This window comes from Anomaloglossus baeobatrachus, chromosome 1 (genome assembly GCF_048569485.1).
Source record: "Anomaloglossus baeobatrachus isolate aAnoBae1 chromosome 1, aAnoBae1.hap1, whole genome shotgun sequence".
NCBI classification, from domain to species: domain Eukaryota; kingdom Metazoa; phylum Chordata; class Amphibia; order Anura; family Aromobatidae; genus Anomaloglossus; species Anomaloglossus baeobatrachus.
This window is the reverse complement of record NC_134353.1, coordinates 142,004,201-142,031,284: the sequence shown is the minus strand read 5'-3', so window position 1 is coordinate 142,031,284 and position 27,084 is coordinate 142,004,201. Positions and strand designations below refer to the sequence as shown.

Here is a 27,084-nt window from a genome sequence, read left to right as displayed (position 1 = left end):
ACCCGCTTCTGGTTGGTGGGTCCTCGTGGCTTGGAGCGTCGGTCCCCTCCTGGTTGTCTCTCTGTTCTAGTCCGTACGGCGGGCAGTTTACACCCTGTTGGGTCGGTTGTCTATTCCCGGTCTCAGGTTCTCCAGTCACTGCTGTGCCCCGGACTCTACAGTCGGTGAAGTCTTGGATGGTCCCTCACCGTGCAGATTTTATCAAGTCTGCTTGGAGCGTTTTCCTAACCTAGGAACCTAGGGCTCTGCAGCCCGCCGGTGCTATGGTTCCGCCGTACTCCCCCGGCAACCACACGCCTGAGCCTGACAGATCACTCTCACAGTCTCCCGTCAGTACCGTTACGTCTGTCTCCTTTCAATAACTGACTGTCTGGCTCCTCCTTCCTGGTTGTCTAGTGGACTGGATCCAACCCATTGGATCTAACCCTAGCCAGTCAACAGTTTTGGGGAGGGGGGAGGGAAACAGGGGTTGTATGAGTGAGTGTTTTGGTGTTACCGGCACTGGTCTTCTGGTTCCCTAAGGGTAGGCCCTGCATCTGACAGGATGCAGTTCCCTGTAGCTCCTGATGGCTTCAGGGGCGCTACATTTCAGCATAACAAGACAAATTGGACAGTTATATGGTTCAAACTTTGTGGATCCAGATTTTTAAAAAAAAATTTTCTGTTCCAGAATGACTGTGCCCCCTGGCTCAAATGAAGGTCCACATAGGCATAGTTGATTGAAGTTTGTGCGGTCAGTCACATCCTTCTACACCATTTAGACCTCTTTGGGATGTACTGGAACAGAAATTGTGAATCATGTATACACCGTGGATGAGAAGGCCGGTCTGTCTCCAGTCTAGTTCATCCCAATGTGTTGGATGTGGTTGAGGTCAGGAGTTCAAACCTGTTTGTGCACAAACCAAGGTCTATAACCTGGAACAGAAGAGGGCCTTCCCCAAGCTGTCCTCATATCTGTTCTGTTTAGTGTGTATGTACGATAGAAATAATTTGCTTAGATGTATCTGTGTAATATTGTATTACAATCATCATTCAGTTACTGGTACTCTTATCCTATGCCAGCTAAGGCGATGTATAAAAAAATAAAGTGCCATAAATAGAGCACTCCTTGTCATGTTGGCATTTTGAGAGGCTCAGCAATATAACAGTGCCAGTAGTATTCCCCACTGCCAATTTTTCAGCAGTAATCTACCTTCTCATATTCCCAAAGCAAGTGCTAAATTGATAAGTGTCTGGATGATTCTTTTAATGACGCTGAATTTTTCCAAAGTACAGTGTGAGTACATCTGTGGTTAGAATATGCTGGTGCCCAAAAAGTAGTCTGAACATTGCCCTATACTGCTGCAGTGTTTACAGGCGTCATTCATTTTATTCCCGCTGTATATTGGTGAAATTTGATTTAAATATACTAAATTCTATACTAACTTTGTGTTGATACAAAAGGACAGAATGACACATGGCTCAAGATATGGGCAGTATTGGATGAGTCGGGCAGCCTTCTGTTCCGTAATGCCGACTAAAGTATGCTCCCTCAGCAGAGCAAAGCATGCATTTTTTTTTTTTTTTTTATTTAATTTTCTTTTTTGTTTTTTTACCGAGCCCGCTTGTATCTTGTATATGGAAGACTCCTTGGTCTCCCTCGGAAGATGTTTGGAGGGGCTAGGGGGGGATAATGGTCTGGCAGTTCAATTTCAGACACTGGAGGTTACCAGTGGCTCACTTGTAGAGACCACATGAGTGCTTGGCCGAGCGAGTGTGTATGGGTGAGTTGAGAGAGATGGCTGTCACGTGATCATCGTTGTGCTGACTGATCTGTTGCGTGAGGGGCTCCTTAGCCAGTCAAATACACTGTAGATCAAAAGTAGATAACATTCCATTTCCTAAATGTTAAGGTCAGTGTGTAGTCCTATGTGATTATATCCTAACATGAGTAAACTAGCAGTATTTTATGCTTATTTCATAAATTGAATTTATTGTAACGCACATAATAAAAATGTAAAAGAACACTGATCAAAATTAGAGAACACTCAGATTCCTGCAAGTTATTTGTGTTAATATGGCCCCCATTGCTAATTTCCTTAATTATCTGACAAACCCTATGAAACGGGCAGTCTTACTTTCCAATTTGCATTGACTTTGCAAAAATGGTGTGCAGTTTCAAAGTGACTGAAACCCTCTAGCAGCAGGTTGTCCAGATGAAGGCCACAGGGGTGACCCTATCAGCCATAGCAAGAGAAGTTGGTTGTTCCAAGTTTGATTTTAGAGAATATTGCATCGTTACAACATCACAAACTCTTTCAAGTCCCCCAAAAAGGCTGGTCGCCTTCAAGAAGACAGGATAATGCGGAATATCTCCATGGGTAATTGATTAAACGCTGCAGCTGGAAATGCTCTTCAGTTCAGCACTAAACAGGGGAAGGATCTGTTGTCATTCAGTGTCACTACGTTTAAGAGTATTTCCACTGAAAGCCCACTCTGCAGTGACCAAACCTCTCATCAGAAAGAATCAAAAGGCTAGACTCCCCTTTTGGTGATGAACTTGGTGTGTGGACAGAGAAGTGGTCCACAGTTCATTTAAGTGATGAAGACAAGTTTAATTTATTTGTTCTGATGGGAAACATTATGTTCTTTGACAAACTGGGAAAAGACTGAACCCAAAGTGTTTTAAGAAGTCAGTGAAAGGTGGTGGAGGAAATGTCATGGTTTGGGGAATGTTTTCTGCAGCAGGAGTTGGACCTCTCATACAGATACATGGCAGAGTGAATGCAAGTGTGGATCAGAAGCTTCTCCAATAACACGTGGTTCCTTACTTGCTCTCCTCACACAATCAGCCATCAATTTTCATGCGGGACATTGCTCCCTGTTACACAGTAAAATGGGTAAAGCAGTTCCTTTAAACAGAAATCATTGAAACAATGCATTGCCAACCCAGAGTCCTAATCAAATCCCAATAAAAAAAACTCTGGAAAAATCTTGGTGATAAAGTTTTGGCCAAGAAACTCACAACAGTAAAAGAACTGTGGAAGAAGAGTGGGCCAAAATCCCACCAGAGCAGTGTGAGAGACTAGTGATGTCCTGTGGCTGCAGATGTGCTGAAGTCATTCAAAGCAAAGGCCGGTACACTTCCTACTGATTGGTGACTGTTGTTACCTTCAGAAAATGTACTTATTTCTCTGTGCTACAGTCATTGCTGTTCTCTAAGATCATCATGCTTTATGCAAAATAAAGGTTTTATGGTGATAAACTTGGATCTTTTGTAAAACACTATTCTATTGGCATGGTGCACCCCTTACAAAAAACCTTCAATTGTTGATCACTGCAGATTACGTTATTTCTCAAAAAAGCAAGTGATCATACATTGTTCTCTAATTTTGATCTCCAGTGTATGCATGTTTTATTATGTTCTATTAAATGGGTTTTTGCTTATGTCCCTAGTGATTGGCTGCAGTGGTCACATTACTATTTTGTCTGGAAAATGAAGCAGATACCAGCCAAGGATCAAGGCAGCACAGTTTAAATTTATGGAAGGGGCCTGTCCTCACATCTGAAGCCCCTGGCCCTTAGGGTACCGTCACACTTAAGCGACGCTCCAGCGATCCCACCAGCAATCTGACCTGGTCAGGATCGCTGGTGCATCGCTGGTGAGCTGTCAATTAAGCAGATCTCACCAGCAACCAGTTACCAGCCCCCAGCCAGCAGCGACGCGTGGAAGCGATGCTGCGCTTGGTAACTAAGGTAAATATCGGGTAACCAAGCGCTTGGTTACCCGATATTTACCTTGGTTACCAGTGCACACCGCTTAGCGCTGGCTCCCTGCACTCCTAGCCAGAGTACACAATCGGGTTAATAAGCTGCTTTGCTTATTTACCCAATGTGTACTCTGGCTACTTGTGCAGGGAGCAGGGAGCCGGTACTGACAGCGTGAGAGCGGCTTGGTTCATGGTTACAGCTTACAGCAGGCTGCCAGACGCTGGCTCCCTGCTCCCTGCACATTCAGATCGTTGCTCTCGCTGTCGCACACAACGATGTGTGCTTCACAGCGGGAGAGCAATGTCCAAAAAATGAACCAGCACTGTGTGTAACAAGCAGCGATCTCACAGCAGGGGCCAGATCGCTGCTCAGTGTCACACGCAGCGAGATTGCTAATGAGGTCACTGCTGCGTCACCAAAACCGTGACTCAGCAGCGATCTCACTATGTGAGAAGTACCCCTTAGTGTTACACAAAATAATAACAGACTAGTGAGCATATTAACATAGAGTGTAATCAGATTAGTGGTTTCGGGAGTGTATCATTGCTTTAAATGCTCCGCCAACTAGGGCTACATGACTACGGAGACCGGGGCCGCCCTGATGACTAGTCACAGATGGCATCCCAATACTTTTCTTCTATTTTCTTCTTTTTTTGTTTTTTTTTTTTGCTAAACATAACATTTTTAGAGGGTGATGTGTTTATTAATCTGCCTTTATTCAATGTAACACTGTGGCAGCAATTCTGTTTTGACAGGTTCGTTTTACTAAAAGCAGTCTCTTACGTGGGTGCCTAATTAAAAATTGATTTATGGCCGAGAGTCCCTTTGTTGTGTAGTGCTCTATTTTATGTTCATATTTTTTATATCAATATTTAATCAGTCACCTGTCAGACTAGTTCTATTCCTGCATGAATATAGATCTTAGAAGCTGAATATTGAATACAATATATACGTATGTGTAGAAATATATAGACCTGCTACTAGGACTGTGGAGTGGGATAGTGGGGGCTAAAGAGGCCGACAGGCGTTCTTGTAAAGGCAGTCTCCCTTTCTTTATTTTTCTGCCCTTCGTGTCAGTGAATTTATGGACACTTGGCTTCTTTTTTCCTCACCACATTCTTATAATCCCACTTTTAAGTCATGGGACGATTTAGTTTTCTAGGAATCTGGGTTTTGCGTTCTCCCTTTCCGAGCGGTCAGTGTTGGCATTCCTTGCCGGACGTGCCATGGGCTGTACAGTAAAGTCGAGCGCTCTGCTGAGTCCCGGCTTCTAGCAGGGGAAGGTCATGCGTTTCACATTATATTAGTGATTTCAATGCATGACTTGGCCTCATTGGCTTGAAATGCATCTGTATGTAAGAAAGGAGGGGGAGGATTTTAGCTACTTGAGGGATCGGCTTTAGAAAATGTCTTATTTACATAGATTGTGGATTTGTTCTCTGCTGCTTTTCGAATATAATGCTAGGGGGTTTTTATTCGCCCCATTAGTAATATACAGCACAGAGCTGCTTACACGCACATGTAATGACAGCTGACACACAAGGTCGTGATTCAGACCGTGAGGGGAGTACGGAGAGATGGACTATCCTGCCGGACCTCCTCTACTGTCCCAGATCCCCCCTGGTATTAGTGTATGTAATTGGGTTCTCTGGACTCCCTAATTATATTTACCTGGAAGCCTGAAATCTTCATCTCTTTTATGTCAGTGCCTTGAAGTGTCGGCTCGAAGGGCAACAGTCTGGTTTTACATGGGACTGCAATATGCATTGTACAGAATAGAAAACTGGACTTGTGCTAATCTGCATTTTTTTTTAAAAAAAAATACTGTTGTTTCTGCAGACATAACATTTATACCTTTTATTAGTATTCCTAATTCTTTAGTATTCTCAGAGCCATATGTGATGTACATTTCACCACTATTAGCAACATTTCTCTTGTATTTCATACGGTGTTTCTCCGATATACAATAGTTTTTTTTTGGGAGCTATTTTAGGTTGTGAAGGGCTATACAGTTTTATCTGAATCACACAGTGTCAGTAAATCCATGAATAATGTGAAGTGCATGCCCTCTATCTGGAGAATTCCTATGTAGCAGTGTATATCACGAAATGTCACTTTCCCTAATTTAGCGGGATTAGTTTTACCAGTAATATCGGCGATAGACCGACCCTTTTCCTTCTTTTGACTTAGCACTCAGACAAGAGGAGAATAACACTGGTAATGTTTGGGGTAATCCAAACAGAAATAGCAGAGGTGTTTCGGTCCGCACTGAACCTTAATTAGTGTGCAATTAGTAAATTTAAGACCGGCCCCAGAGAGCGAGCGCTAGAAGTAGATTGTGGTGTCCACTGCTGTGTTATGCAGGCGCTGAGTGCCAATTCTTACTCTGATTTATTGTGTCGATACTGACCCCACCAGCATATCGAGCAGAAGTCGATTTTTGTGTTTACTCCCAGGACGTTGTCTGTACATGCAAAATGCTTCTTCATTCAGGACATCTCTTGAGTTAAATTGAGGTTTTTGCCACCTAATCTGACAGCAGTATAACATAAGGGCAGAGATCCTGATTCCATCAATGTCACTTACTGGGCTTCTTAGTGTAGTTTCAATAAAATCACGGTTTAATCAGCAGTAGATTATCATTAGAGGACTACTTGGCGTGCTGCCAGGTAGTCCAACATATTCATGAGCTCTGTATAACTGCTAGATCTGCAGCAGAGAAAACATTGATTTTATCAAAATAACAGGAAACAGCTCAGTAAGTGACATCACTGGAATCAGGGTCTCTGGCTCTACATTATGCTGCTGTCAGATGGTGGTGCAAAAACTTGGTGATTCCATTTAAATACCTTGTAAAAAAATCCCTGAGTTTCCCTGCTTCTGCTGCTCTTTCTTTGTTTTGTCCTATGTTGCTATAATGCATGGATATTTACATTTGTTTCTTCTGGAGTTCACCATGTGAAATCTCTGCTTACAGACCAATTGTGTTTTTCTTTGTCTTCCCTGGGGGTGTGCACTGTCACCTCTTCCTCCTAGGCACTGCCAGTCACAGCCTGGAGCTAATCGATCAGTCTTGCTTCCACACTTGTTACCAAGCTGTGCATAGCAGTGTCTGGGAGGGAGGGAGCCTAGTTGTATTACCAGTGGAGATATCACATACTAGGTTCCAAAGCCAACAAACGTGATCATCTCTGCAATAAAGTAATGCAGCGCAAAAAGGAAAAGCGCAGTAGAATCAGAGGAAATTGGGAATTTTAAGAATATATTTGTTTTTTTTTGTGTTTTGTTTTTTTTTGTGTGTAAGAGACAGATCCTCTTTACCAAAGTTGTTGTATGTGGGGCAGCGAGCAAGTGGGGCATTTCAATGGGAGTGCCAGCAAGCCACCTTTACTGGTCAGGGAATGAAGAGCCAAGCTGAGGGCATTGACCATTTTGCCATAATGAAAGGAAAGTCCTGATACGTCTGTGCTCTACATATGACTTGTGATGGTGGGTTATACCGGAGAAGCTTTTATGTCGCGTGTGTTCTGTATCCTCACTTGACTGTGTTGGGAAGTGCTGCTTTGACATGATCACTCTGGCTAATGGATAATTCCCTAATGTCTGGCCGATTTATCTTGTTAAACTGCATTTATATTAGCAGACCTCTCCGTGACAAAATCCAGGCAGCCCGGACTAATGAGCTTAATTACATTAAAACACACTCAGCGGATGAGACCGTAAAGCAATGACTATTTGTATATGGGGCCTAGCCAAAGACTGCATCGCCGGCAGATTTATAATGGCATCTGTGCTTGTAAACGGCAATCAGATTTATCAGTTTCTCTAACCTATTATAGTAGTGATCTACAAGATTTTTCACCAGCAAAATTCTAGGTGTATAATTTGTCTTCTCGCAGTAAAGGCCACGTCTCACTAAGCGACATCGCTGCTGAGTCACGGGTTTTGTGATGTAGCAGCAATGTTGCTAGCGATGTCGCTGTGCGTGTGTGTGACATCCAGCAACAACCTGGCCCCTGCTGTGAGGTCGCCGGTCGTTGCTAGATGTCCTGGACCATTTTTTGGTCGTTGCTCTCTCGCTGTCAAACACAGCAATGTGTGCTTCATAGTGAGAGAGCAACGATCTGAATGTGCAGGGAGCCGGCTTCTGTGGACGCTGGTAACCAAGGTACATATCGGGTAACCAAGCAAAGCGCTTTGCTTGGGTAACAGATATTTACCTTGGTTACCAGCGTCTGCAGCTTCTAGAAGCCGGCTCCCTGCACACGTAGCCAAGGTACACATCGGGTAATTATAAGCAAAGCGCTTTGCTTAGTAACCTGATGCGTACTATGGTTACCAAGCACAGCATCGTTACACTAGTCGCTGGTGGCTGATCTCTGATCGCTGTGGAGATCTGCCTGTTTGACAGCTCACCAGCGACCATGTAGCGATGCTCCAGCGATCCCTGGAGCGTCGCTAAGTGTGACTGTACCTTTACAGCTGCACATTTTGAACCTTTTCGTGGTCTTCTGTGTCGGTATTTGCTCGGTATGTACGGTAACTCCTTGTGAACCATAGGATGACATCACTAACGGTCACTCTTCCTGGCAGCTCACTCCTCCTCCCCAACTTTTTTCTTTTTTTACTAGTTTAGTGATGCAACAAAAAAAATTGTACACCTAAAGGAAATCTGTCACCATATTTGAGCTATCTAACCTATTAATATGGGCATACAGCTTAGAGTGCTGAAAAGTCATCCCTGTATGTCTCAGGTTCTTGTTGAAAAATCATCTTTTATTCCTTTGTGTTAATTAGATTTTCCGGGCTATAGGGTGGATGTTGCCCAGAAGAGAGCTCTGCCCCTTCACTTCATTAGCCTAGCTATCTCCTCCCATCAGTGTCTGTGTGTCCCAGTGATATCTACTTCTTGGGCTGAAGTCCCGCTCCTGCGTTCTGCTATTTCCAATGTTATACTTTTTCAACCTCCTTTGGGAATAGGCTTCATGTTCCTTCTGCGCGAGTCAGAGATCACTGCTACTGGGACCATAAGGAACTTGAAGCTTCTGCCCATAGGAAGGCAGAATAATACAGTGTAACATCGGAAATTGCAGGGCGTAGGAGCAGGATTTCTGGACAAGAAACAGACGTTACTGAAACCCGGTGATGCTGATGGTAGAAGATCAGGCTAAGTGCAGGTACAGCATTATCTTCTGGGCAGTACCTGCCCCATAGCCTGGAAGAGCTCAGTAACATAAAGGAATAAAGTATCAGATGGCGTCATGTTGAAAAATCATCTGAGGCATAGTTATGACTATTTCCAGCAATCTATAACCTGTAAACATAATAAAAAAAGATATAGATAAATATGTAATATAATATATAATATGCAGCGACTCTAGTTTTGATTTTCTTTTTTCTTTTTCTTTTTTTCGCCTCTTTTTGACATTTACCTTAAGAGTCACGATTTGATATTTTGATAGTTCGGACTTTTCTACACCTCGTGATACCAAATATATATTTTGTTTTTACATTGTTTAATTTTTTTGATCACTGAAAAAAGGAGGGTGATTTTAAATGTTTGGTTTTTTGTTTTTTTTTTTATATTTTAAATTTAAAGATTGTGAGATTTTATTTCAATGCTGTCAGTTCTCGCCCATTGGCTGCTGAGAGATGAGGTCTGGGACTGATTTTAATTATACAAACCTCCGCACTGCTGTATCTGTACAGAGTGGCTGCAGACATCAGTGAGGGGAGGTGGGCAGGGTTTGTTTTGGTTTTTTTTCCCCTGCATGATGCTGCCTAATTATGATTTGTCAGCCTTATGCAGTGGAAGAAGTACACTCCCCCAGAGACTTATGCAGTGGAAGAAGTGCACTCCCCCAGAGACTTATGCAGTGGAAGAAGTACACTCCCCCAGAGACTTGTGCAGTGGAAGAAGTGCACTCCCCCAGAGACTTGTGCAGTGGAAGAAGTGCACTCCCCCAGAGACTTGTGCAGTGGAAGAAGTGCACTCCCCCAGAGACTTGTGCAGTGGAAGAAGTGCACTCCCCCAGAGACTTGTGCAGTGGAAGAAGTGCACTCCCCCAGAGACTTGTGCAGTGGAAGAAGTGCACTCCCCCAGAGACTTGTGCAGTGGAAGAGGTGCACTCCCCCAGAGACTTGTGCAGTGGAAGAGGTGCACTCCCCCAGAGACTTGTGCAGTGGAAGAGGTGCACTCCCCCAGAGACTTGTGCAGTGGAAGAGGTGCACTCCCCCAGAGACTTGTGCAGTGGAAGAGGTGCACTCCCCCAGAGACTTGTGCAGTTGAAGAGGTGCACTCCCCCAGAGACTTGTGCAGTGGAAGAAGTGCACTCCCCCAGAGACTTGTGCAGTGGAAGAAGTGCACTCCCCCAGAGACTTGTGCAGTGGAAGAAGTGCACTCCCCCAGAGACTTGTGCAGTGGAAGAAGTGCACTCCCCCAGAGACTTGTGCAGTGGAAGAAGTGCACTCCCCCAGAGACAAATCCTTGGTAACGCCCAATAGAACTATAACCTAAATGATAAGCTAAACTTTACAAACTAATACCTCCACAACGGAGCAGAGGAATAAAAAAAATAAAACTGTTTTACTCCGCTCTGTATTTATTATTGCGCGATATGACCAGTTTGACATGCGGAAACTAGTGAAAGGTCCTCTTTAAGCCTCCTACTTTCGCTTATATTCTCAGGTTAAAGTTAAAAATGCAGTGTGTTACCAAGCAGGCAAGGGCTCAGTCTTTTTGCCAACATGGATCTTCCTTACCCGGAGATTGTTTCTTTGCCAGGCTTCTAGGGAAAACACTTGCATTAAAAACTTGGAAAACATTTAGCAATTATGAATAAAATATTCCCTTCCTGAGACGGCACATAATGAGAATTGTAATTGAATTTGCTTCCTTATGTGAACCAGCTTCAACCTTCTCTGTAAAAGCAGTATGAGATGATAAAATCCACTATGGCTGGAAATATGAGATTTATTACAAATTTTACATCTAGGCTGTATAACTTTCCACGGTTTTCTGTCCATAAATCTTGTCTGAACTGCTGTTAAAGGGGTTGTCAGGGAATAAGCTTTACTGCAGTACAAGCTTACCGAGATTGAAAATGATCTCAATTCTTTCCATTCCCAGCTCCGGTGCTGCGCCTCTGCCGCTGACTCCATCTTGGACTGGCGGAAGTATTGATATCCTAACTACAGCAATAAAAGGATGCAGCCAATCACTTGTCTCAGGGGCTCAACCAGAGGAATCTGTAGACTAGAGATGTATACCACTGAGAGTTTTGTAGGCATGCTCTGTGATCTGTGCAGAGGTTACTGTGCAGGGAGGGGTGAAATAGATTGTCACCTATTGTGTGCGTGCGTGCGTGCGTGTGTGTGAGAAAATTTAATGGTACTGAAATAGACAATTACGTGCAATCAACAATATGTGCATTCTTGAAAATTATCGTTTGTAAAATCTTTTGATTTTTACACCCTTCAAATTCAGTAGCATGTAAATTACTCCCTACTTTGTCATATTGACCTTTGTGCTAATGTACCATCGCGCTTTTCATGGGCTGTTTTTTAATAAGCCTTTCCCAACACTTCATTGTCCTGCCCTTCATACTCTTTATATACAATTCTGCATGAAGATGCTACTGTTTGGCCCCATGCGCACGCTGCAGTTTTGCATGCTTTTTTGGTGCATTTTGCGATGCCCACAATAATGCAGCATGCCCATTCTTTCTTTTTTTTCCCTGCTTTTTTTTCCCTGCTTTTTTTTCCCCATTTGTCTTCCTGGAGATGATCCACGGCCAGATTTCACTGGCCTCGACTTTTTCATGGGAAAACACGAGTGCTTAGCCGAGCCCATATGTTCCTGTGTGTGGTGGAGTCATGAGAAATGGCTGTTAGCTGAATGATTGTTTGGCTGATGAAAATATTAATCCAGTACAGGATCCATTCATTTGATTGGTGTGGAAATGTCCTAAAATATCTTGTTTAACTGCAATCCATTTTTTAGCTGTATATCAAAAGCTTAGCCTGCACAACGTTTTTGTGTTTTTTTCTTCTTAAAAACCCCAAAATTTGATAACAGGATCTACAGATGATCATCCAATACCAGTTTCCCATATTCTACAGTGTAAAAAAAAAAATCATTGATGTTTGAGAAAATGATTAATTAAGGATGGTTGATTTATGTGTTAATGGATCAGATTTGGAAGCCCTGTGCCACGAACACTAGTGGTGATCAGACACGCCACTGAGTTTTGCGCTGTGCACTTGTACCATTAATCTGTGGAATCACATGTAACCTCTTCACTCTATCGCCTCAGCACATTCCATCCAATCTATTTATTCTGACTGTCAGACAAGTCCTTACTAGTAAAATGCCAGATTGGCCCACGCAGGCAGAACCATGCTCCTAAAAAATCTGATGGTTTTAAAAAAGTTTACTTTTTTTCTTCACATTCCCAAAAATAAAATGCAGAATAATATTTGGGTCTGTTGTGGAGGTACCTGTCCTCGTGCCAACCTTCCGATCTGTCCGATATGGTGCACGGCTTGTCTCTAGCTCTGATCTTTTGCTTGCGTGAGCTATATTGTTTCACTTGTGGTTGGTCTGTGTAAGAAGTCTTGAGGCTTGTGTAACCTCACATATTCCAAATTCCTCCTGTTATGGGATGACTTCTACTATAAAAACACATGTGGTGTAATCCTCCCATTAGGGATTCATACTACAGCAAACGTATTCTTATGGCGGAAATAGTTTTTAGAGCTCATCACTGGATTTTCTGTAAACAGAGGAGGGAGATGTAAACCTGATATAAACCATAAACGCTTGTTATCCCTGATTATCTGCACAATGTTTTTCTATTGTCCCTCTTGTGTGAGTCCACCCCACCACCCAATATGTATTGGTGCCATTGCTCTCAGGTATAGGGGCATCCACCAACACTCGCTCATCGTGATCTCTCCTTTTTTCTAAAAGCTGTTGCTCCTTTGGTAGCTTTTATGCAGCAAAAAGGTGCAGATATCCTCTGTGCAAGGAAACATAGGCCCGAATTATGCATAGAATAAGTGTTCAAGTCTTCATGATTGGCAGAAGTCACAGGCAGGCCTCCAGCCAATCTTCATGTTATAATGTTTCCAATATAGCTGATGTGCCATAATGATACTGTTGGGGTGAACACTGGTGAAATGTTAACGATTTTCCTGCTCCTGACCCAATTGTCTGATGTCATTTTTCTGTGCATGCACTTGTTCCACACCAGAGTCAGATGTAAGCCTCTCCTTCATCAGTGTATGGCTTGGCTCCAAGAGACTTTATTTCAACAGATCATCAACTTATGTAAATAAGAAAAAGGGACATGGTCTGCTCTACAGTGGGCATGCTCAGATGTGTCCATTTGTGGTCAGTGGGTGGGTCCATGAGGTCATCAGTGGGTGGGTCCATGAGGTCATCAGTGGGTGGGTCCATGAGGTCATCAGTGGGTGGGTCCATGAGGTCATCAGTGGGTGGGTCCATGAGGTCATCAGTGGGTGGGTCCATGAGGTCATCTATATGGATATTCCTTGCATACCGGTGCAGGGTGTGGAGACAAAGCATCGTCCATCTTTAGATCTGTGTCATCAATTGATCTGAACAGGCTTTTGTAAGGTGAAATAAAACATATCAGTCATCTGCCACAATTCCCTACACGGCTCAAGCATAAGTATTTGAACAGGACTATCTATAGATAGTCCTTCTTAATAGTAGGGAAGAATAGCACCTTAGTTTGTTTTTAGCGTTTTATGATTGTGTCCTTCAAATCAAAATTTGTCTTCCAACCCTTCAATTTGGCCTAAGTAGTTTCAAATGTACAAAGATCTGAACTGTCCATAAAGCCAAAATTTTAAGTATGACACAGACTAATCTTATATGTATATATTTTCTTTTGCAGTGTCTGCGTCCGGCACCTGTGAGAAGTTAGAGAAGGAGAAGAATGACTTGCTCGTAGCTTACGAAGGCATTCTGCAGAAGGTGAAGGATGAACACTTCGCTGAGTTGACTGATCTGGAGGAGAAACTCAAGCAGTTCTACACTGGCGAATGTGAGAAACTTCAGACAATCTTCATTGAGGAAGCCGAGAAATACAAGTTTGAGCTTCAGGAAAAGGTAAATGTTGCTTTGACAGTAGAATGGTAGAGAAGACATTTTATGGCTTGTTCGTGGCTTATTAATTATTCTCTGGACATTATGGTCTTTAACATTTCTCCAAATTGACTACATCAACTTCTATAAAAACATATATTTTTTTCAGAACCTTAACTCATTCATGCCATGGCCATTTGCCATTTTAGATTTTTTTTTCCTGGTTTCCTCACCTTCTTAGTAGAGCCATAACTTTTTCATTTTTCCATCAGTATAGCAGTTTGCTTGTTTGCGGGACGAGTTATAGTTTTGTTTTTACCATATTGTGTACTAGAAAACGGAAAAAAAATCCTAGCGCAGTGAAATTGCAAAACAGTGCAATTCCACAGTTATTTAGGTTTTTATTTACCATTTTCACGGTAAAACTTTCCAGGCAGTGTCATTTTCCAGGTCAGTACAAGTATGTAGATACCAAACAAGTATGGTCTGAAAAAAAAATCTAATTTCTTAAAAAAAAAATGGCCACATAAAATTTGTTAATTTTTTTTTCTTTTTAGGAACTGTAACATTTTTATTTTTGAGGATCTGGCGCTAAGTGATGGTTTATTTTTTTGCTCCCTGAGCTAATGTTTTTACAGATAGCATTTGTGGATAGATGCAATGTTTTGATCTCCTCTTATTGTATTTGCAAAAGCCAAAACAATTGTAGTTCCAACTAATTTATTTTATATTTTCATAGATCATACATTTCTGAACTCAGCGATACCAAATTTTTTTTGTGGGTTTTTTTGTTTGTGAAACAGAGATTACAAGAATCTTATAACAAAAACCTTGTAAATTAATGCAGGAATTCCACTAACCCCACGTTTTCATTGTGAACCTTGCATTAGTGGCTGTAACAATTTAATGTTTTGATTATCAGTTTAAAGCTATTCTTTTCATTTAGGTTGATGACCTGAACTCCACTCATGAAGCCTATAGGCACGCAGCCGAGACTAGTCACGCTGAGGATATCAAAAACATAAAGGAAGAATATGAAAAATCTTTGACAGGTAACTTTTCCAAAGGCCAAAAATATTGGATTAGATTTACTACTCCAAATCGTCAATTACCGTATTTTTCGGACTAAAAGCCGCACCGGACGATAAGACGCACCCTGGTTTTAGAGGAGGAAAATGGGAAAATAAAATATTAAGCAAAAAATGTGGTCATGACACACTTATGGGGCGAGGATCTGCTGCTGACACTGTTATGGGGTAATGACCTGTTCATATACTCCCCAGCCTGCTCATATACTACCCAGCCTGCTCATATACCCCCATCCGGCTATATACCCTCATCCTGCTCATATACTCTCCATGCTGCTCATAATATACCCTAATCCTGCTATATACTCCCCATGCTGCTCATATACTCCCCATGCTGCTCATATACTCCCCATGCTGCTCATATACTCCCCATGCTGCTCATATACTCCCCATGCGGCTCATAATATACTCCCCATGCGGCTCATAATATACTCCCCATGCGGCTCATAATATACTCCCCATGCGGCTCATAATATACTCCCCATGCGGCTCATAATATACTCCCCATGCGGCTCATAATATACTCCCCATGCGGCTCATAATATACTCCCCATGCGGCTCATAATATACTCCCCATGCGGCTCATAATATACTCCCCATGCGGCTCATAATATACTCCCCATGCGGCTCATGATATACTCCCCATGCGGCTCATGATATACTCCCCATGCGGCTCATGATATACTCCCCATGCGGCTCATGATATACTCCCCATGCGGCTCATGATATACTCCCCATGCGGCTCATGATATACTCCCCATGCGGCTCATGATATACTCCCCATGCTGCTATATACCCTCATCCTGTGGCACATAAAAAAAATAAACGTTCATACTCTCCTTACCTCACCAAACAAAACACTAAACCCCCCCGATTAAAGTACATTTTTAACCGATAGATAATGGCTGGCTAACAATCCAGGAATCTGGTTGGTATATCCCACATCTCCTGGCCAGGGAAGGAAACAAAAGCGAGTATAGTGTATATACGGTAGTAGACTACAGAGTGTAAGTCTATGAGGGCAGAGTCCTCTTCCCCTCTGTTCCACTCTCATGGTTAGTTTTAGTGTAATTTTATTTGTATTTTGTGTGTAACCCCTTTTCACATGTACAACACATGGAATCTATGGTGCTTTAAAAATATTACAGCATGTTGTGTATACAGTTGGGTCCAGAAATATTGGACAGTTACATAAGGTTTGGCAAAGTGTCTAACGTCTGGTAAGAAGTGCCCAATCTATCATAGTGTATCCAATTGGAAAGACTTTTTACATTTCATACTGGGTATCTTTAGAAGTCAAGTATACTTTAACCTGGGTTCATCAGCTGATTGGCCCCAAAAACTGATTTCTGTCTTGTCTACAGATGCAAATAGTGAGGTTTGTACAATGTGCCATAACCAGACAAGGGATGTTCCATTCCAGTTCAAGGACTGGGTCATGACAACTCCACATAAAACTGACCTCCTCGATTAGTAGACTGTTGGGAAACTCCAAACTAGAAGTAGTCTTGATGCTCCATCCAGCAGTGATGTGTTTAAAGCTTGAGGAATTCTCCATGAAGCCACAACTCAAGTGTCAGCATATTTAAGATACTCAAAATTTTTAACATTTGAAACGCCCATGAAACCAATGTTTCAAGTCAACATACAATAACCATGTAAAATGACCGCTGTAATCTAGCAAAGTATAATCTTTTTTGGCTGCTGTGGTTAATTTAGAAAAAAGATGGACTATATGGTTTTTAAAGCCCAAAAAATTAGGGTTCCTTTTGTAATGTTTAATTGGATTTTAGCACCAACACTTCAGCCACAATCGACTGGGTGGGTGCAATAGTCAATACGTCCTTTATTATATACAGTCATATGAAAAAGTTTGGGCACCCCTATTAATGTTAACCTTTTTTTCTTTATAACAATTTGGGTTTTTGCAACAGCTATTTTTGTTTCATATATCTAAATAACAGATGTACTCAGTAATATTTCTGGATTGAAATGAGGTTTATTGTACTAACAGAAAATGTGCATTCCGCATTTAACCCCTTCACGACCATGGACAGATATATCCGTCATAGAGCGTGTCCCGTTAAGCCCCGCCCCCTGCCGCGGGCAGGCGGCGGCGGTCGGCACACATCAGCTGTTTTCAACAGCTGACATGTGTGCCTGCATGTTATGAGTGGAATCTCTTCCACTCGCAACATTTAACCCCTTAAATCTCGCTGCTAAAGTCTGGCAGCGAGATCTATATGCGCGCGGCCATGATTTTTACTTACCGCCACCCCCACCGGAAGTCACGTGCGTGATCACGTGACTTTCGGTGGTTGCCATCGTAGCACAGGGTCATGTGATGACGCCCGCAGCTATGAAGTTTCATTTTCGTTTTCCCTCGGCTGGGAGCAGAGAGAAACAAAAAGTGACTGAATCTTCTGTTTACAGCTGTATAGCTGTGATCAGCAGATAGATAAGAGCGATCGGATTGCTGATCGCTATAGCCCCCTAGGGGGACTAGTAAAATAAAAAAAAATTAAAAAAAAGTTTTAAAAAATAAAAAAAACCCTAAAAGTTCAAATCACCCCCCTTTCCCCCCATTGAAAATTAAAGGGTTAAAAAATAAATAAAATAAATACACATATTTGGTATCGCCGCGTTGAGAAATGCCCGATCTATCAAAATATAAAATCAATTAATCTGGAATTTTTTTGCCACTACGCCATTTACCAAACGCCAAAATTACGTTTTTTGGTTGCCGCAAGTTTTACGCACAATGAAATAACAGGCGATCAAAACATAACAGCTGCGCAAAAATGGTACCATTTAGAAACGACCGCTCGAGACGCAAAAAATAAGCAGTCACTGAGCCATAGATCCCAAGAAATGAGAACTCTACGGTTTTCGGAAAATGGCACAAAACGTGCGCCACTTTAATGGACAAGCGTGTGAATTGTTTTTAACCCCTTAGATACAAGTAAACCTATAAATGTTTGGTATACCATATGGTAAAACTTATGGTTTCATTTAAAAGTACAACTTGTCCCGCAAAAAACAAGCCCTCATATGACAAGATTGACGGAAAAATAAAAAAATTACGGCTCTCGGAAGAAGGGGACCAAAAAGCAAAAACTGAAAGTGCCCCCGAGTCTGAAGGGGTTAAACAAAATTTGACCGGTGCAAAAGTATGGGCACCCTTATCAATTTCTTGATTTGAACACTCCTAACTACTTTTTACTGACTTACTAAAGCACTAAATTGCTTTTGTAACCTCATTGAGCTTTGAACTTCATAGGCAGGTGTATCTAATCATGAGAAAAGGTATTTAAGGTGGCCACTTGCAAGTTGTTCTCCTATTTGAATCTCCTATGAAGAGTGGCATCATGGGCTCCTCAAAACAACTCTCAAATGATCTGAAAACAAAGATTATTCAACATAGTTGTTCAGGGGAAGGATACAAAAAGTTGTCTCAGAGATTTAAACTGTCAGTTTCCACTGTGAGGAACATAGTAAGGAAATGGAAGAACACAGGTACAGTTATTGTTAAGCCCAGAAGTGGCAGGCCAAGAAAAATATCAGAAAGGCAGAGAAGAATGGTGAGAACATTCAAGGACAATCCACAGACCACCTCCAAAGACCTGCAGCATCATCTTGCTGCAGATGGTGTCAATGTGCATCGGTCAACAATACAGCGCACTTTGCACAAGGAGAAGCTGTATGGGAGAGTGATGCGAAGGAAGCACTTTCTGCAAGCACGCCACAAACAGTGTCGCCTGAGGTATGCAAAAGCACATTTGGACAAGCCAGTTACATTTTGGAAGAAGGTCCTGTGGACTGATGAAACAAAGATTGAGTTGTTTGGTCATACAAAAAGGCGTTCTGCATGGAGGCCAAAAAACACGGCATTCCAAGAAAAGCACTTGCTACCCACAGTAAAATTTGGTTCCATCATGCTTTGGGGCTCTGTGGCCAATGCCGGCACCGGGAATCTTGTTAAAGTTGAGGGTCGCATGGATTCAACTCAGTATCAGCAGATTCTTGACAATTATGTGCAAGAATCAGTGACGAAGTTGAAGTTACGCAGGGGATGGATATTTCAGCAAGACAATGATCGAAAACACCGCTCCAAATCTACTCAGGCATTCATGCAGAGGAACAATTACAATGTTCTGGAATGACCATCCCAGTCCCCAGACCTGAAAATCATTGAAAATCTGTTGAATGATTTGAAGCGTGCTGTCCATGCTCTGCGACCATCAAACTTAACTGAACTGGAAGTGTTTTGTAAACAGGAATGGTCAAATATACCTTCATCCAGGAACTCATTAAAAGCTACAGGAAGCAACTAGAGGCTGTTATTTTTGCAAAAGGAGCATCCACAAAATATTAATATCACTTTTATGTTGAGGTGCCCATACTTTTGCACCGGTCAAATTTTGTTTAAATGCGGATTGCACATTTTCTGTTAGTACAATAAACCTCATTTCAATCCAGAAATATTACTCAGTCCATCAGTTATTGGGGTTTTTTTTTTTCAAATTCATGACAAGCTTTGGTGTCCCACACATTAGAAATCTCACTCCAGATCTTGACTGGAATAAGATTTCCAGCACATGGAGACTCAAAACACTTGTCAGATGCACCTCTTCATGGAGACTGGCATGACAACACTAGTGTTGATGAATCCGGCCCTATGTGTTTGTATGTTGTGTGTGTCTAGTATATCTTTCATAAGTTCATAAGTATACACTGGACTGGACCAATACAATAGTGCTTTTATGATTTGAAGTATGACCATTGGCATTCTGGATTTTTAATAAAACCATTATGTTCTTCCCCTCTGTCTCTAGAACTAAAAGATTGTCAAGAGCGAGAAAATAAGGCATTGGAAGAATCCTTTAAAGAAAAACAGGCTGAACTAGAGGTTGGTTTTCTATAGTTTATCTACTAGTTTTGTTTTTTTTTTTTTTTTTAATTGCACCAGCTACTTACATAGTAGTTTTTGTTTTCCCATTTCTAAGAAAAAAATCGAAGAGCTGAGACAAGAGAATGAATCACTGAAGGAGAAGCTGAAAGCCGAGGAAGAACAAAGAAAATTATCCAAAGAGAAAACCGCACTGGTCCGTGTGATCATTACGTCTTGTAGTGGCTTGGCCAATAGGTTTCTTTTGTCATGGTCCTTACTATGCGTTTTCCTTTCATGTTTGTATTTGTTTTCAATAACCATGCTGGCTCAGATCATACAACGCCCACCACTACCTGGACAATTGATGGGCAGATATCGGTACCACTTTATGGCACTGCCATTTCTTCTTTATCTACAGAGATACAAAAGCATTACTAAGAGGCTAAAATGTAACTTTTATTCCTAATTTTCATAAAAACCTAGATTAGGTATGTGAGTAACCCAAAGCTCCTTGGTTCGCCGAGATAGTTCGGACAGTCCCCATATGATATTATTTATGGTGGCCAAGCAAGCCTATAAAGATTTATAACAACAAAATTATCAAAAAAACACAACAAAACAAACAAAAATATTGAGTATGACTATTTAAACAAGAAATGGACAGTGGTCCAGTATGTGAGCGCGCACAAATAAAAAAAGCAAAATAAACTCAATATAAACAACCAAAATACTTTATCATGGTCCTATACAAAAGGACCCACAGTTTTCACAGGTAATGTGGGACCCAGCTAACCACTTTACCATCCATATTGAAGTTTTGACATGACACTAGTCAGGTACAGAATATGTTTTTAACTTTAGTAGGTTAGGGACTGTCTCAGATGGGTACACCGTGACGAGGTGAGACAGCTTCTTACCTTTTTGCAAAAATGTATATACTAAGTACCCTGTTTATTAAGCACTTGCAATTTATTTATTTATAGTCAGGGTATTTTTTCTACAATTTTCTCCTTGGTTTTTTTTTTTTTCTTTTTTTTTTTTCTAGTCTTGAGGCTGCAATTCACATGCTTGTAATGTTGCATGTTTATTGAACATTTGTCACAGCTCAGTTTTTTGGGTTTTTTTTTGTCTGTTATCTTGCTTTAATGCAAGTTGGGGGTGCAGCCCTCCTGATACTGAGGCTGAACAATTACCTGCTTCTCACTTTTTGCTGTGTATTTAATCTGGGACCCAGCTAACCACTTTACCATCCATATTGAAGTTTTGACATGACACTAGTCAGGTACAGAATATGTTTTTAACTTTAGTAGGTTAGGGACTGTCTCAGATGGGTACACCGTGACGAGGTGAGACAGCTTCTTACCTTTTTGCAAAAATGTATATACTAAGTACCCTGTTTATTAAGCACTTGCAATTTATTTATTTATAGTCAGGGTATTTTTTCTACAATTTTCTCCTTTTGGTTTTTTTTTTTTTTTTTTTTTTTTTTTTCTAGTTTTCACAGGTAATGTAGATGAGAAAACAAGAACTATCTCACCCATTCTTTGAAGCTTGTGGTACATCAGTCTACTTTGTATGGGTCTGTCAGTTTTCAACCTATCACTGACCCTATAAATCCCTAGGAGAACTAACTTCATCTATCACCCCGATAGCTTCTGCCCTGACAAGGGCAGACCACATCTAACCCTGTCTTAGAACCCCTATGACATTCCTAGCCTCGTCCCGACGCGTTTCATAATCCTTGAATCATCAGGGGACTCCGGTGTTTCAATAGAGGTAAGAGGTCCTGTGCCCAAGCTCCCAGAAAAACACTGTGCGCTCACATACTGGAATACTGGACCCATTTCTGGGTAAAATAGTCATACTCAATATTTTTGTTTTGTTGTGTTTTCTTTGATAATTGTGTTATCTTTATAGGCTTGCTCAGCTACCATAACGAATATCTGGTTACTGTACGAAATATCTCGGTTAACCCAAGGAGCTTTGGGTTACTCACATACCTAATGTAGGTTTTTAGGAAAATTAGGAATAAGTGTTACATTTTAGCCTCTTATATAAGTAGTTACAAAAGCAATTACTAAGTAGCTTTCCTCTATTTTTGCGGACTGCTGTTTGACCTTTATCTACAGAGAAGTTAAGGAGAATCATGATCCTCTTCCCTTAAGAGAGGCCCCTCCTTGTACAGGAGACCGTTATTGGTAAAAAGCCCTAATACAATAGCATCCATGTGTGGGAGGAACCAAACAAGAACAGATTCTTCTCTCCTTAGTGACTGGCATACAATACCTTTAATTTTAAGGAAACTAATTCTATCTAGATTGTATTAACGGTCTCCCTCTGGTATCCTTCAATGTAAGTTTACTGCCAGATTGATTTAAATGGAATATGTGCAGACTGCAGAGCTGAAATTCTGGACACATTGTCGTCGTAATATCTCTATTTGGCGTCTTCATGAGATCATGTCTTTGTAGAGCTGCGATGGGGGCAGTACGACACAAGATGATGAATTTCTGCTATAGGACAATTCAGTGTATTCAATATCTGTTCTTATAAAGTCCTAGGCCCCCATCCATCATTGTGCTTACATGTGTTTTTGTCTAATTTTGTGTGTTTTGTACCTTTTTTTTTATTTGCACCCAAATCATTATTGTATTTTGACTGTTTTTAAGCCTATTTTACATGTGCTTGCCTGCGGATTTGTGTTCCGCTTTGTGGGTGAAGCTTAATGATACCAGTTGTGTTCAACTGATTCACCAATTGCGACTTTTTAAAGTTGCAAAATTTGGCTCCGCTTTACTCCATTTGCCCCATGGTGTAGTTTTATGCATGTTCCCCAAAAGGTCACATCTCGTGCACATTTTTGAAAAGATGTAACTTGTTGCTCAGCCGAAAAAATGGTTAATGACCGGAAAGAAGCCCCCCTTTATTTTTACTTTGTGCCAAACTAATGAACTGCGTGTGCTATTTTGATTAACCCAGTTGGCCACAGATCATAGTAACCTGTTACCCCTTCCATTTTTTACAGAAGAACCCTCAGGTGATGTATCTTGAGCAGGAGCTGGAGAGCCTAAAGGCAGTATTAGAGATTAAGAATGAAAAATTACATCAGCAAGACAAAAAGCTCATGCAGATCGAGAAGCTGGTATGTTCTTGTGTGTTTCTTTACCTCTGAAATTCCATGTCGTTAGTGCATTGGTCTGGCGAGCACAGTTTGTACATTATTCTGGATACAGTCCTGTTCTAGCAATGTGGACTATGTAGGCTCTACAGGAGAAATAATACAGACTCTAGAATGGATTCACAGTATATTGATTAATCATGCACAATAGACATGTTTTTGGACATATTCTGGGCCCTTCTTCAAAGGCACCAATTAAAGGGTTTGTTCAAGATTTCAACCTTTTTTTTTTGTCCTCTCTTGCCTGTAACAACCCCAGTGTTGTAAATGGTTTGTTCTATCCAGTTAGCTCACCAAAGCTCGTTACTCAATCAAGCCTCGAGCATGCAAGTTTCAAAATGCTCGAGTTTCCCTTTGACTTCCATTATACTCTGTACTTGAGTTGAGCTTGAAAACCCCGATGCTCGATAAAGTAATGAGCAGTGTGAGTATGCTCACCCATCACTAGTTACCATACATTTTCTTCCCTACAACTTCATCCTATTTTGCTTAAAGGGAACCTGTCACCTGATATTTTGCTATTAAACTAAAAGAATCCCCTTCTGCATCTCCTGGGCTGCATTCTAGAAAGATTCATCTTGCTACTGGCCCCCCTTTCAGACCTAAATAAACACTATAAAATCTTACCTTCTGCTATGCTAATGGGGTTTTCTGGCCACAAGGGCGGGCGGTTTGGTGTCCGTTATTCCCCCTCCTGCCGCTGTTCGCAGTCCCCCAGTGTTGATTGACAGATGACGCCGCTGCTCTCATGCTACTCAGTGCTCCTGAAGTCTCTCGCATGCCCAGTAGCAGTATCGCGGGACTGAGCACAGTTCAAATTCCGAGCGCCGGTGCTATTGCGCATGCGCGAGATTATGTTTGGCTACTTGGATGACGCTAGTAAATAGCAGGAATTTGGCCATAATAGAGTACCAACTTATAGTACCACTCAGTGGTGCCCCATAAGGATTTGCCTACTCCAAAAACCATAAATGACTGGAGAAGAAAGGGAGATAAGGCAACAACCATGTGTGAAAAATTCCATATTTATTCATAACAATCACATGTGAAAATATTTACAAAATACATCAATAGGAAAAGGTCAGATGGTTCCCCATTAAAGGTTACCAGAGCCTAAAAAGGGGTTAATGTGGTGCCGCCGGAGCTGGTAACCTTTAATGGGGAACCATATATGTGGCTTATTCGGTTGGTGGACATTCCTGCATGTATGCCCCTTTAGCTCCTCCTTCTTTCACCTCCCACCGCAGTTTTTGGTTAGTAATTACCTCTAGACCTTCTGGGCTGTGTGGTGCACCAGGTTTTGACTTATTGTATTTACACTAACCTTGGCACGGAGCCTGGTCCTCACCTGTGGCTCTGCACTGCCTATTAGTCTCATTCATACTGCGGTTTTTGAGGTATTACTGGGGGGGGTTTGCATGCATGTGTGTCCGCCCGCTGTGTGTTTACATTTATATACCACATTCGACATAAACGTCCGTGGTTTCCCCATTGGTTTCTCACCCCGCCATTTTTTGAATGTTATTTTCCCAGGGGTAACCCCCCTTGAACTTGGTGAGATTGCAGTTCCTTATACAATTTCACCATGGATGGTTCTGTACGGCAAGGGTATGCCCCCACAATTTTCACCTCCCCTATTTATTCCTGCTGCATTGTCTGACCTTTTCTTATTGATGTATTTTGTAAATATTTTCACATCTGATTTGTTATGAATAAATATGGAATTTTTCACACATGGTTGTTGCCTTATCTCCCTTTCTTCTCCAGTCATTTTTGGATGACGCTAGTGATAACCAAGTACACGCCCATAATCTCGCGCCTGCGCAATACGATCACCGGCGCTCGGAATTTGAACTGTGCTCAGTCCCGCGATACTGCCACTGGCAGTAATTATGTATGTATGTGTGTAGATAGAGATTATATGTTTGTATGTACATCTCATTTAAAAAAATATATATATTAATACCAGGGCATATTTTACTGCATGTGACTTTTCTCAGTATAAAAACAAGCAATGATGAAGCTCTGTTGCTATGAAGCGTTGTGCTTTTGTATAGTAGACGTTGAACATGTCTCAGGATTACATGCAATTCTACTTCAGCTGAGCACAGACATATTGTACAACTTGTGCCGTTTGTTTTTGCTCACATAATTCTGGAAACTGTGCAAACAAATGTCACTGAATGAATATTGATTCTGTGTAATGAGGTTTTTAGAGTATCCAAACCCGGATCTGCATTACCTTCTCATTTCACGATTAAACAATGCCCAGTCCAGGGTCTATCAAAATCAGCCGAACTTGAAAACCACATAATTACTGTATAGGTGCAAAACTCAAAAAAAAAAACTATATGAATCCTAAGAAGTACGGAATCGTAGATCCACCACTTACAGCAGACTTGTTAGTCTAACCAACAAAGATGACACTGCATTACAAAAGACAGTAAAATCAAAGGCCAATGTTGAAGACTCAAGTATGAAAATGGACACAATATTCATATATATAAATAAGAGTATATATAATGTAGTCCTAGTAATTGTAAATTATATCTAAGGCTCCTTAGTGATATTTTTATTTTATTTTATTTTTTCCTCTTAGGTTGAGACAAACACAATCCTGGTGGAAAAATTAAACAAATGCCAGCAGGAAAATGAAGATCTGAGAGCTCGTATGGCAAATCATGTAGCCCTCTCAAGGTAAGACTTGGGATATTGATCTTCAAGTGATAGGTTTGCTTTATTTGATGATATTTTTTTTTTAGTTAAACAATGGCACAAAGACCCTGGAGATCAATTGAAGAGGTTTTTGGGTACACACCTTTGGGTACGCTCACACTGGCGTATAAAATCTGATCATTCTATTATGCAAGAGATTCGGATGCGAGATGCTAATGACCCTGGGCTCAAACTCCGCTGCTCGTGATTGGAGTGTCATCTACTGTGATGAGATTCTCTCTCATTTGAGAATCGGCGCTCAAGTGGGGAGAAGATGGAGAACTTAATTTTTCCATCTTCTCCATTGTATGTGTCTGCGTATATCTGATGTTAGTTTGAGGTTTCTCATGTACCCCTAGCCTTGAATGGGTGAGCGCCGTCTGATATACGCTGCCAATCCCTGCTTTTTTTTTTGTTTTTTTCCTGACTCTGCGTGAGGGAAAAAAAGGCTAGTCTGCACTAGTGTAATATAATGTTGGAGCGAGTTCTATCCAATAAAACATCGGATAGCACTCGTCAGGGTTATACTCTAGTGCATAGGTCCCCAACCTTTCTGACTCAGAGTGCCACATTCAGGTCTGAGAGAGGGTTGCAAGCCACATCCAGCTCCTGCCCCCCTTACAATAGACACTAAAAGCCCCCATTACTGGTATAATGACAGCCAAAGCTTTTTTTTCCACAGAGATCACACCGAAGCAGTATACCAATATCTAGCTGTTCCTAACCTATCCCCATTCGGATTAGCTCTTCTATGTAAGGCTACTCACAATTGTCACCATCTGGTGACCTGCTCTTCATAGCTGTTTGCTTTATCTGGTGCTAATGCACAACGCTGGCAGGCAGCCACAAGCCACACCTAATCGGCCCATGAGCCACAAGTGGCTCCTGGACCATGGGTTGGAGGGCCCCTGTTCTAGTGTGAGCTAGCCCTTACCCTCAGTTCTGCACAATCTTCAATCCTCTCAAGTCAATTCTTTCCTTTTGATCAGGGAGGAAGTGATAAAACACAAATTATATAGAGAACTTCTGTTTTTATGTATTCATCTAATGATATCTAATCCATGAAAAATTGGATGATGCGTGGCCAACTTCTTTACACCTCCTCCAGATGGGTCAGCACTAGAGTTGTCGGGAATCTATTCATACATCCCATTCCAATGACCGCGTCAGTAGTTTATGCCCACCCGAATGTGAGAAGTAGTGCCACCTCTCACTTGCCGGCAGCCACCACTCTTGGTTAGCTGGCCTGGCGCAATATTGTCATAGTTATGGTTTATGCCAGGAAGGCTAATAAAAAGATGAGCCATGGATAAGCAGGTAAAAGGCGGTACTCCTCTCAGTCCAGAGG

General features: G+C 41.6%; 1 protein-coding gene across 7 annotated transcripts in view; it reads left to right on the top strand.

Moving 5' to 3' along the window:
* MTUS1 (microtubule associated scaffold protein 1) overlaps positions 1-27,084 on the top strand; it is a 282,742-nt gene that overhangs the window by 253,528 nt on the left and 2,130 nt on the right. For 6 of the 7 annotated variants that reach the window (XM_075347095.1, XM_075347096.1, XM_075347094.1 and 3 more), the window contains 6 exons: positions 13,674-13,888; positions 14,811-14,916; positions 19,788-19,861; positions 19,959-20,057; positions 22,869-22,985; positions 25,621-25,718. In XM_075347095.1, the coding sequence (XP_075203210.1) occupies positions 13,674-13,888; positions 14,811-14,916; positions 19,788-19,861; positions 19,959-20,057; positions 22,869-22,985; positions 25,621-25,718 (709 nt within the window). The remainder of the gene's footprint in view (positions 1-13,673; positions 13,889-14,810; positions 14,917-19,787; positions 19,862-19,958; positions 20,058-22,868; positions 22,986-25,620; positions 25,719-27,084) is intronic. The other variant, XM_075347097.1, reaches the window with a different exon arrangement.